The 12,461-nt window shown below is 44.0% G+C and overlaps 1 protein-coding gene across 5 annotated transcripts in view; it reads right to left on the reverse strand.

Moving 5' to 3' along the window:
• Window positions 1–852: 852 nt before the first annotated feature.
• The window catches only part of ATP13A4 (ATPase 13A4), a 154,979-nt gene continuing 143,370 nt past the window's right edge, over window positions 853–12,461 (reverse strand). For 4 of the 5 annotated variants that reach the window (XM_049710466.1, XM_049710465.1, XM_049710464.1 and 1 more), the window contains 2 exons: window positions 12,317–12,397; window positions 855–7,794 (listed from right to left, as the gene is read on the reverse strand). In XM_049710466.1, coding sequence (XP_049566423.1) covers window positions 7,582–7,794; window positions 12,317–12,397 — 294 coding nt within the window. In that variant the 3' untranslated portion in view covers window positions 855–7,581. Of the gene's footprint in view, window positions 7,795–12,316; window positions 12,398–12,461 lie in introns of all 5 variants that reach the window. The other variant, XM_049710463.1, reaches the window with a different exon arrangement.

A 12,461-nucleotide genomic window follows, 5' to 3' on the forward strand; every position in this document is an offset into this window, starting at 1 on the left:
ACATTGTCCCCAGATCAAACCAGTTTCTAATTAGTCATAGATTGTGGCTGAATTCTTGAGGCTATTTAAGAAGCCCTTATCCATTCTCAAGGCTGACCTTGAGCTGGGTCAAGAGAGAACGGACTCAGCTTTCAGGAAAAAGCATCCAGCCAGCTGTGGAGCCACTTTATCTTGTACTTTGCCTAGTTCCTGAGCAGACCAGGAACATGGCGTGGCCTTGGGGCTCTGAGTTGTTTTCTCAGAGTGCTTTACCCCTAAATGTTCCTGCATATGCTTCCATGAAATGCACCTTCACCTCCTGGATAGGTCTCTCTCCTATCTTTCTAACCTATGTTTCCTTATCGTAGTCACAAACAGGATCACAGAAGCAGCAGCATGCTGAAGTCTCTCCTGAATCACTGAGAAGATCCACGGAACACTGCAGTAGGGCTCCTGGTGACAGGACGCTCTTCTGTCCCACACAGACACACAGAGCACCACTCCAAGATCATCTCTGCTGCTTCCATGAAGCTTCTGTGGGCTTTATCTGACCTGGAGGTTGGTTGCAGGGGACCCCAAATTGCACGCCACTCTAGTCACACCTCCCCGTTTTTCATCTTCTTTCGCCACTTTCTACCTCCCTTAGCCATTTGGAGACATGCTCAGACTGTTTATAATACTTATAGGTCTCTGTGTGACACCCTCAGCCAGTAGCAAAATGCATCTTCCTCTGGTGCTCACACAGTCGCAACACTGCAAAGTGACAGAGGCCACAGGTGGATTCCCTCCACTGTATTTTTATCACACTCCGACCACAGAGTGGGCCCCTATCTCTATCCCTCCCCCTATCTCTATCCCTCCCCCTATCTCTATCTCTATCTCTACCCCTACCCGTATCTCTGTCTCTATCCCTATCTCTTTCTCCATCTTTATCTCTATCCCTATCTCTATTTTTTATCCCTTTCCCTCTCTCTTTTCATCACAGCTTTCTGTTCCTTGGGCCCCTGCAAAAGTTGGTAAAGATAGGGTGAAACCAGAGAACAAATTGGAAAATACAGAGCCAATTATACTGAAGTTCTCCCCCCGTTCCCTAATATCCATTGTTTGGTTTTCGAAAAAGTTTGCTTGCCTCAATTCTCTCTTCCCTCGGGTTGAGTACCTTTCTAGGAGAGCCTTTTCACTCACAAATAAACGTATAGTGTCCTCTCCATATAAAGATGGTCTTTGTAGCATATACCTAGCTCTTCTAATTCCACAGCGCACCTCCCCCACCCGCTATACAAACCATGTATATGTATATACATATGAGCCAAACTCATTAAGCACAACACTGGAATCACTACACTTTTATACTTTTGGTTGTTTTTATTCATAGCCCTAATGTTTTAGTTAAGCTTCTTTGTATTGAATGGAAAACAGATGCTCACAGACAAAGAAGGAGAAATAAATCAACAAAATGTCCCAGTGATTATATTTTTTATTCAATCATGCCACAGCTGCTTGCGGAGACTCAACCATGGCCCTGTGCTGCGTATAGCGTGGGAAAATGAAATGAATCAGGCTTGGTCCCTACCCTCAGAGAATGTGCTCCTAGTTAAATGGGGTTGTGGAGGCATTGGAGGAAATTAAAACACTACTGGACGATAATACAAGGTAAAAAGAACTGTCTGCTACCCAAAGGATGGGTATGTGGAGTGTGATGTGTGTGCAGATAAAAGAGCTCTCCCATTTGTTTTGGCAGATCCGGTGGCATTATACCTGGATCTTGAGAAATAGGTGGGATTTGGATGTATGAAGATAAGAGTAACAATTATAGAGAAAACAGCATGGGAAAAGGTATTGTGGTGAGAAAGGGTTTATTGTATGCTGCGAATAAGTGAATTACAGAGTGCTGGGAATAATAAGTGAGTTACTGAGTGTGGAAATGACAGTTTGCTGCATTATAGAGTACAAGGATGAGAAATGTCTGAGATGAGGCCAGATGTGGCCAGTGCAAAGAGTCTTAAATTCCTTACTAAACAATGTGTATTTTATTTGGTAGATAATTTAGACTATGAAAGATTTCTGACCATGGACGTGGCATGATCAAGTTGGGCGATAAAATTCATAGGGACCTTGGGAAGCAAAACCAGAAGAGAGACTTCAGTTGGGGAGACCAGATAAGAGATTCTTATATTCAGGCAGGCAGGTGGTGGCCAGCGTCTTGGAGGAGAGGAAGTTCTACTCGAGAGATACAGCCAAGAGAACGTGCAGGGATTTAAGAACTGATTGGAGGGGGACAGGTGGGACTCTTCATTGCATGCCCATGTTTGTGGTTACACAAGGAAAAGTCCTCACTTACCCACAAAGCCTTCCTGATATCACACAGAACCACCACTTTTGGCTTGTGATACCATGTGAATGGCGCCCCCTTGAGTTGTGCAGTGCATAATACATGCAACGTTATGTGAGACCTTCTGGCAGCACTGTCACCCTTATCCACAACTTCAAACTCAAGAGTTTCCATAGTCAATATGTGTGCAGCCTTTATCACAGGCCAGGGCTTTATCAGATTCTTCATGAAGCTGAAACACTAAGGAGAGAGGATCAAAAGGAGATGGCAAGGAAGTAGAGCTGGGAGAGTCTGGAGAGCCCTTTGAGTACTCTACATTCAAACATGGACGCTCTACCACATGTTACATTCTTTTCCCTAGTGGATTAGATGATTTGATTAGCAGAATCTGGCTAGGAGTGAAAAACATAAAGGACCTTCATTTGGAAACCTATAGACTAGGATTTTAGATTCAGGTCACCCATTTCCTAAGTGCGTGATCTCAAACAATTGGGATTTTTTCAACCTCAGTCTCCTAAAGGGTTGCTCAAGTATTATGTAGAAAACAAACCGAGGTAGTGGGGTGAGGAAACCCTTGGATAAAGTGGTCGGGTCAGGGCAGACTTTTTTGAAGAAGTGACCAGTGAGCTGAAACCTGAAGGAGAAGGGAGTCAGCCAGGAGGGTAGGGGTTGGTGGGAGTGCGGGCGGCATCCAAGGCAGAAAGGATGGCAAATGCAGTCTTCCCAGGGAAGGAACAAGCTTGACATGTTTGGGAATGCCAGGGTGACTCACCCCTAAGGCTCTGTCAACACCTCTAGGAGAGGTGTGTTTTGTCATTGTTGTTTTTATTTGTATGTTTTTTCAATTCTGAGGAAAGTCATTTCGTTGATAAAGTTTAGAGGGTTCTTTTAACAAGTCTAATGGAACCCAAAGGACAGCCAATGTTGTGTGGCAGCAATTTTCAAGGGTTTTTTCCTAAGCATAAAGAAGTGAGCATAGTACAAAGCCGCAAGAGAATTCATATAACCCTAAAAAAAGCTGTACAAAGTAGGGGCTGAGGGCTTCCCTGGTGGCGCAGTGGTTGGGAGTCCACCTGCCGATGCGGGGGTCGCGGGTTCGTGCCCCAGTCCGGGAGGATCCCGCGTGCCGCAGAGCGGCTGGGCCCGTGAGCCATGGCCGCTGGGCCTGCGCGTCCAGAGCCTGTGCTCCGCGGCGGGAGAGGCCACAGCAGTGAGAGGCCCGCGTACCGCAAAAAACAAAAAAACAAAGTAGGGGCTGAGCAAAGTTCAGGCAGAGATACAGGTTTCTGCTTCTGGAGACTGAAGGCAAAAACCAGAGCTTTATGTGATCTCATGACATAGGCTCACAGATCTCTGGTTTTATGATTTTACTCCCTCAGCTGTGGGAGTTGACCTCTTCTGTGATTGATGGTTAGGTCCAAGAGAACTTCTAGGAAAACTAACAACTCTTTCTGGAGGAATTCATACTCATGATGGCAATCCATTGTACAGCTGCCTTGCTTGCCTCCTTGATTGTTGGTGCTGCAAACATCCTGGGGAAAACAACATGGAAGAGTGACACAGCAGAGACTTCGCAGGCAGAGAGGTCCCATGTCTGAAGGCAGCTCCGGTCCATTCACTCTCGAGCTGTGTGTCCTCGGACAAGTTACTAAGCCTTTGGGGGATTTGGTACCTCATGAAAAGAAGGAGGATAGTCGTCCTTGCCCTGCCTTCCTCCTAAGACTGTTATGTGGCTTAAATGAAAGCACGAGTGTACAGGTGTTTTGGAGACTGTAACGTCCTGTAACAAAGCAGGGAATAATAGCATCTGCAGTGTTAGAAATGCCTGGGACTTTGTAAAGATGTTGCTTTGACTCAGCATTACTGGAGGAGACCACAACATTTTATTATCCAGAATGAAAGACTTCGCTGCGGAGAAAGAGAGACTGATTTTAGAACAACAGAATGATAGATTTTACTTGCCTCCTTCATACAGAATAAATTATTATCGCATAAACGACATACAAGCCTCTGAATATATAATCCCTTTTTCCAGTCATCACATCTGCAAGTGTGTAACACACACTTCTGTGAGCACATAAGGACGTACAAGGCACAGCCGTACTTCCATTCTCTATTTCCATCATTCCATATTTAGCAAGGCGAGCCTGGAGTCAGGGTTCTTCTCTATGGGTAAGAGCCGTATACCTTGGAGTAAACATACAAGGGACCCTCCCAAGTGGTTTGGACCAGGTGACTATGTCCTTTTCTCCTCCAAGTCCTGGTCAGGAAAGCATATCGGGCACAGGTAGCACTGCCCTTGGGTTTGGGGCACTGTCCCATGTTCTTTTTCTCAAAATTTTCAAACACCTCTTTCTGAGAAAATACTCACATCAGAAGTATCCCCCAGTTGTCAATTTGGCAGTCAGGGCCCCGCTCTGTGCAACTTTTGTCTAGGTTCCTGTCCCATCAGAAGCCACCTTCCAAGGTACAGAGCAATCAGTCTGTGCATCCTCACCATGGGACCTCCCCAGCCTAGCCCCCCACAAGGTCAGTCTGATATTCTGTGTGGGCAGCAGTCATAAAAGGTTCGCATCCCAGCGTGACACTGAGACACTGGGTGTATCAAGCCTGAAAGGAATCCTGCAGGTAATTGAGTTTCATCTGATACTTGACTTCCCTTGCGAATTGGTCTTTAAATATCTGCTGCAAACACCAATGTCGCAGAGTGCACACAGAGGTCACCAACTTCCACCTCTGGCAGTGCTGACTGTTAGGGTAGTGGTCTTCGTGTCAGCCTGAAGCCACTCCCATCGTGCTCTTCACCCACTGGTGGTGACACCGGATCCAGGTCAGAGCTTTCTCTCTCACGGGAACTCCTTCAAGTGTTTGACTACCATTCTGGCGTCCCCTGAATACCCATTTTTCCAGGCTAAGCACTTCCTGGTCTTTCACTCACTGCCTCTAAGATGTAGTTCATCTCAGGAACGATCTTTAGAATGAGTCCCTTTTGGCCAAGGTTTTATGGCTGTTTGGCTGGTGAGGAGCTAGAGTCCTCCGTCCCTGTTCCCTCTGCTGAGGATGGAATCACTTCAGATCAAGATAAAAGCAGCTCAGAATTGCAGAAAAACAGACATCTGTGGTTTGGGGGTTGGTTTTGTTTTTAACACACCTCTAGTCTAAGGCTGGCAGGATGCCTTGCATTCATTTGAACAGAAGGCCCTGGTATTAGCAAAGGCTTGCCTCCTTGCACCTGGCAAAGAAGAAATTCACTCTTTGTTTGACTGTGAGATCACACCACGCACCCCTGCCCTGTTGGAGCTTAGTAATTAGGAGGTATTTGGAGGTAACATCAGGTTCGCTGAAGATTTGTGTCCAAGGTCTGGGTGTGCTCTCCTCACCCTGAATCTCAGCTTTCTCATCTGTAAAATGCTGATGGGAAGCCCTTCCTTGTCTGAGTTCCAGGAGGACTGTGTAATTCAGATGGCTAGTGGAGGTGACAGCACTTGGTGAGCGGCTTTTCAGAGTCTGAATGGTGCACCCAACACTCGCTTGTCACTACGCTGCAGACTATCTCCAGCTTGCCCCTGCCCACAACTTTCGAAAAATGAGAACAACTATCAGTTTTAGAAAAAGACATTCAGAGCTTCCATATCACTGCCAAGGCTGACTTTGTCCAAGGAAACATTTCTTTCTGTACTAAGACAAAGGTCCTGCAGCCTGCTCTAATGATTTTTCACACCCTATTTTAAACCCAGAGACGACAAGGTAACTTTGTGGCTGAGAAACACCATGTTCCAGAATTATCTGCACCATGTCCCAGAACCATGCTCAGGAGTTAAGCCGGGTAAGGGAATGCTTGCAGACGCTCTTAAGTAGCCAACCAGCCAGGGACTCACTCCCTGCCCGGAACATTCACTTAGGATTTGATGTTTGTCATGAACATGTGGCTTTTGCTTTAAAATACTATTTGTGGAAGTTTACCTAGAATTCAGTGTTGTCTGCTGAGCTCAATATAACCAAATTGTACTAAGGATAAAATAAGGGAAATTTTTGTTTTCTGAAATCTAAAGCCTCAAGCTTAAGAAATGCGGACGTTGTATGAGGACTTATGTTAATGATAACATATAATGTTGTAGCACAAGACTAACTTTTCTCAAAAATAATAGAGCAGAGGAGTAAAAATTCCTGGAATTGGGCACACGAGACGCAGGGTTCCTAAAACACAGACGTCCACAGAGTCAGGAGCCAGAGGTTAGGGGACAGTTCTAGTGCTCTTTGATTTGTGCTACTTTCCTTTCTTTTCCAGGAACATAAGTCAGACCAACTATGTAATCTGGGGGACCCTTATTAAAAATAAGCACTTTCAAGATGCCAATAGCAGAGTATTAAACCAACAATGGGACCTTTCTGAGCATGAGGCCCTATGCGACTGCCAGATTGTATGCCCATGAAGCCAGCCCTAAATACAGGAGACTGTGCTTCCCAGTTTCTTTGCCAAATCCCTGGTTAGTGTGGTGTGAGTGATGGGAGAGATGTGTACCACTTTGACACAGTGAAGAGCTCCCATCCTCCTTCCCCATTGCAATATACATGGCGTCCTTGTGTTGAGTCGGCGGAGCCATCAGATTGGAGCAGTCGCCACTCCGAGGAGGGCTATTCTAAAGGGCCACCCGGCTCAAGACAGAAGCTCTTGAGTGTTAAGACACTGAGATACCGGAGCTGTTTGTTATTGCAGCCTCGGCTAAGCCTATCCTTACTAATACTTAGGGGAAGGCCAGAAATGGAAGGAAACATCTCAAATCTGAAAAGTACCAGAAAGGAAAGGAAACCAGACAGTGAAGAGTGGTGTGATGGTTCTCATGCATTTGTTTTTCCATCAATGAAATAAGAATTCAAAAATGATCTTTAACATGTTTACAATTCTATGCTACCTTCCCTCAACTTATTTAAAAAATATATTATCTAAGAAGAAAGACTACGTACTCTCCTTCTCCTTTAGCCTCTCAATCTCTTGGCCCATGGCCATCCGTGGACCATTCTTGAATCACTGAACATCTCTAATACTTTCAGAAGCCAAGAGAAAAACACTCTCCTAGGGCAGTGTTCTGCTCTGTAGAAAGTATTTTATCAAAAAGACTTTAATTTGTCACCATGATTGGGCAGGGGGTTTTTGATTCCAAAAACTCTAGCTGATATTGTAAGAGTCTCACTGCTTAAAAACAAATCACTGAAACTGGTCCCTTTTGTCATCGTTACTATGTTATATAAACTCGGATATCACATTGCCTTCAAAGTTGCTCCTCGTTGCTCTCAAACACCGGGTTGCTATAAGACACTCCCCTGCCACACGCCGGCATGTCAGAGTAGGAGGTCTGGTTTATGGGGGGCCAACTGGGGTCATTTGCCAAGGCCCTCTGCCATATCCGATACTGGCTTTTTGATTGATAGCCAAAACATCTTTTGATTATCATCCACAGGGCTCTATTTTCAATGATGGCCTCCTGCAAAATAAAAGAGTTACTGTTTACAATCAGAGGTTAGGTGTTTCCAGAATACAGCCTTCCATAGACCCTCATAAGGCACTACCGCACTGACTGCTTCAATCTAGCTTGACAGACAACTTGAGCTTCTGACAAATCCAAGGTGATTTCATGTGATAGGTCATGGTCTCTCAAACTTTTCCACTTAAGAAACTCTTCTGGAAGAAGAGAGAGAGACAGTTTCAAGAATCCAGAAACATAGCTTGAAGTAGTTCGCCTCAAGGATTTCATACGTAAATTAAATGTAAAAGCATCCAAATTCTGCAGTTCACACCATATCACATCCGTACGTGATTTAATGTAAATGACACTTAAAATTATCTACTACCAAACGGTACTGACCTTATAGAAAGATAGGCCATGCTTATGATGTGACTTGGGTGTACCCTGGCACGTCACTGCGTAGTCACAAACACAGGTAAAATTTGGGATGTGGGCCACAGTTTTGGAGCTGGACAGATCTGGATTTGAATCCCAGCTCTGACACCTACTATGGGCAAGTTAATTACCCCATCTGAGCCTCAGTGATTAGAAATAATAATTCCTTCCTCTTATATTTGTCATTAGGATTATATAACTCCCCTTACAATGCAGAGCATGGCATGGCACAGCTACTTCCCTTTACCATTCTCCTGAACTATTCATTTAACAAACGGCTGTGCATTGCAGCCTTATTCACATAAGCCTCCAAACTTCACCTACAAATATTTCATTGCAATGCGTTCTATAAGATGACAAAAGATATGTCCTTTGAAAACATTTTGGACTGGCATTTTACTTCATGAGTTAGACTGAGCCTTGAATAGAGCCCAAGTTATAACTTATAATACATAGCACATGAGGGATTATGTTAAATTCATTTTTTTCATCCTATGTGGTCACAAAGATTGACCATCTTATAAGTTACCATGAAAGAAACAAAGAGGAAAATATGAGGACCCAAGCTGTCCCACAGAATTAGAACTGGTTTTGGTGTCTGTCAGTGGTATCTTTGCGAAACTGAAAGAGTTAATTCTGCAGGATTCTACGAGGAACTTTGCTAGAGATAGTGGTTTCCTAAAATCCACCCATCTTTGACATCTGAGTCCACTGCCCAGGGAAATCATAGAGAACAGGTAGTCTGAACATTCCTCTAAAAACTGATCATCTGCCGACAGGCTGTTAAACACCCACACAGCCATCTTATCAGCATCTTGCAAACCTCAGGGATCACCTAGCCAAACCTGTTCCTTTACTTTCCCAGACCAAGGTTTTTTGTCCTCTTTAATTAACAAGAGAACAGTAGTTCTCCTTAGAGCTGAGATAAGGCAGGATCATAGGTATTCAACTAAAGGTTTCAAAATCTAACTTATGTCCAGGAAATCTTAGCAGGCTTCGTACAAAACAAATGAACACACACACACACACACACACACACAAGACATTAGTGCTCTACACAATATCTTGAGCTTTGTTACAATTCTACAGATGTGATGACTTGTATTACTTTGATGCCCTGAAAAGGGAATCAAAGAAAGCACTGAGAAATAATCCGTCCTGTCACTGTACATTGTAAATTAGATGTAGAATGAGAAACAAAAGGAAAGCCTTGATGATATACCATTTCTTAAAGAAAAAAACAAAACTTCATCACATGAGCTCTTCTGACATTCAAATAATTCATATATATATATATATATATATATATATACACACACATACATATATACACACACACGCATTCACACAATGCATAAGTAATAAAAGGGAGTGTGTTAAAGCTATCCACATTAGCTCCTCTGCCTGTTAGCAGGAGGTTAGATCATGAGACCCAGCAAGTAAGGATAAGGTCTCACTCAAACTTGTTTCGTGAGTATCAAATTACTGTCTCCATCTGCTGGGGGTGGGCAGGCTTACTTCTTACATTTAAGAATTGAATAAACCTTTACCCAGCTCCTAATAGAATAAAGCAGTTGTTATAGCTAGTAAGATGACTTCTTGCCATAGTTTAATGGCAAGCAAAAAAAGAAATTTATACCCAGATAACTATAACGCTTGTCTTCTTTCTCCCTGTAGATTGTGAGCTCTACTCCTCTGCTATTATCACCCCTTTCACATCATGCCCTAGTACATGGCACAGGTTCAACAAATGCTTGTGGAAAGAGTGAATGAATAAATGATTGCTAGACACAAAGTAAGGAACGGTAAGTACCACAAGAGATAGCATAATAATAAGAGCTTATATTTACTAAGCGCTTACTGTGTGCTTTTCACTGTTTACATTTCATGCTCACAGTAACCCTATGAGATAAGGTACCATTATTATCATCATTTTGCAGATGAGGAAACAGAGACACAGAGAAGCATAGTGACTTGACCAAAGTCAGACAACAAGAAAGGGTGGAGCCAGGATTCAAACCCAGGTAGACTACTCTGCAGCTATATTCTTAGCTGCAAATATACTGAAGGAGAACAGCTTCCTACTGGGGGATTATGGCAGACTTTGTTGCTTGATTACCCTACAGCCCATTCCTCCTGGCTCTTCCCTGCCCACCTTAAAAAAAATCGTAACTAGTCTAAGCCAATTTGTCTAACTTTTTGGCATAGATCCACTTTCCCAGAGTCCTTTTCTACTAAAGCTGACTATAAGAGTTCTAAGCAATGAGGCATAAGAGGAAGTCTTCTGGTGGGCTGCAGGACATTTTTTGCTTCCTGATAAAAGGTTCATACTTGTGGGAATAAAAGCTTGCTGGTACCTCTTCTTCCATGTTTTTCCTGCACTGAAAACAGACATAAAGCCTAGCTACATAGGAGCTAGCTGGGCCCCATAAGCAACAAGCACAACCATGAAGGCCAACATCTAAGGATGGTGAGACAGAAAGGTGGAAGAATGCAGAGCCCCAGTGATGCCACAGAGACACTAAACTAGCCCTGAAGCCACTGGCTTCCAATCTTCTTGTTAAGTGAGTCAATAAATATCTTTATTGTTTAAGCCACTGCTTGCTGAGCCTTGTTACTTGCCTAACTGATCCAGGAATCAGGAAAAATTCATGAACAGGCTGTGCCTCTAGCTGTGCCACAGAGAACGGAATGTTATTTCAATATGCAGAAGTGGGGAAAGATGTACTAGACAGAAGGAATAACACGATCATGGACAGGAATACGATATACACATACGATTATCCCTTAAAGGACAAGGACCATCTTTCTGCAACTCCATAAGAGGACTCTCATGGCAATGCTCTTTTATTAATTCGGTGGCTTTGGGGACCATATGGTTTAGCACAGTACTCCTCAGTGTGATTCCTGAGTCAGCTGCATCAGAATTACCTGGCAACTTATTAGAAACAAAAGCTTGTACCTACTTCAGACCTACCAAATCAGAAATGCTGGGGCAGTGCCGGACAATCTGTGTTTTAACAAGCCCTCCAGGGAATTCTGATGCCCACTCAAGTTTGAGAAGTCCTAGTTTAGCAAAGAGATAGATGCTCCTTATCCTAATTCTATGTCCTGTTCTGCCACCAGCTCCTGCGCAGCCTTTACCCTCCTTAGCAATGAAGGCTCCGGAGCTCCTACATACAAAATACTGCAGGGCCGTCAGGCCCCAGGTGCGCCAGCCCACCACGAATCCCCCCTCACTGGAACCAGTCTGGGTTTGTAAGTGAGAGCAGGAATGGGGACAGATGGAGTCTTAAAGCTCATCCCTCCTACAGAATGGATGCCTTTTCTGGGGCGCCCCCTCCAAGAGTGGGCTTTAAGAAATGGGGATTGTGTCTAACAGCATTGAAGGAGGAGAGAGTAAAGTGCGTAGCAAGGCGAAGGGGGAGCGGAAGCTCATTTTCCTGGGGAAATGGAGCATAAAGAATAAAAGCTGGGAAAAGCTCACTCTGAATCTCATTTCCCATCTGTAAAGTAAAAATGATAGAAGTTGTTCAGTGAAAGAAGCCAGACACAAAAGGCCACACACTGTATGATCCCCTTTATATGAAATGTCCAGAACAGGCAAATCCACAGAGACAGCAGGTAGTTTAGTGGTTGCCAGGGGGTGAAGAAAGAAGAAGGGGAAATAAGGAGCGATTGCTAATGGGTGTGGGATTTCTTTCAGGGTGATGAGAATGTTCTAGAATTAGACAGTGTTGGAGGTTGCACAACTCAGTGAACATATTAAAAACCACTGAATCGTACGCTTAAAAAGGTAAATCTTATAGTATGTGACTCATATATCAGTTTCTTTTGAAGAAATTTGAATGAATTGAGTTGGGTCTCTATTTGTGAATTTTAGAAATGGATAGGACCTTCTCCCATCCTCCCCAGCCCCACTTCACAGATAGGCAAATGAATACCTTGTTTGGAATTCATCAGAGGGAAGCATCATTGCTCATGTTGCCAAGGAAGGGAGACCCTTGCACTGTTGAGCCTTGTCAGCTAAAGCTGTTCCTTTTTCAGACTCCCAGAGAATGCCTCCGCCACCCCAACTAGCAATCAGCAGCCTGAGGCCACTTACCTCCACGGCAAGGGACACGATGAAATTGGAGCCGAGCATAATGACAATGTAGACCCTCCACAGGACAGGAGTGCAGAGCAGCTGGTGGGAGATGGAAAAGCAAAGTCAGTCTGAAGACTAATTATGCTGCAAAAACTTCATGCTG

Source organism: Orcinus orca, chromosome 5, assembly GCF_937001465.1.
Source record: "Orcinus orca chromosome 5, mOrcOrc1.1, whole genome shotgun sequence".
Classification (NCBI taxonomy): domain Eukaryota; kingdom Metazoa; phylum Chordata; class Mammalia; order Artiodactyla; family Delphinidae; genus Orcinus; species Orcinus orca.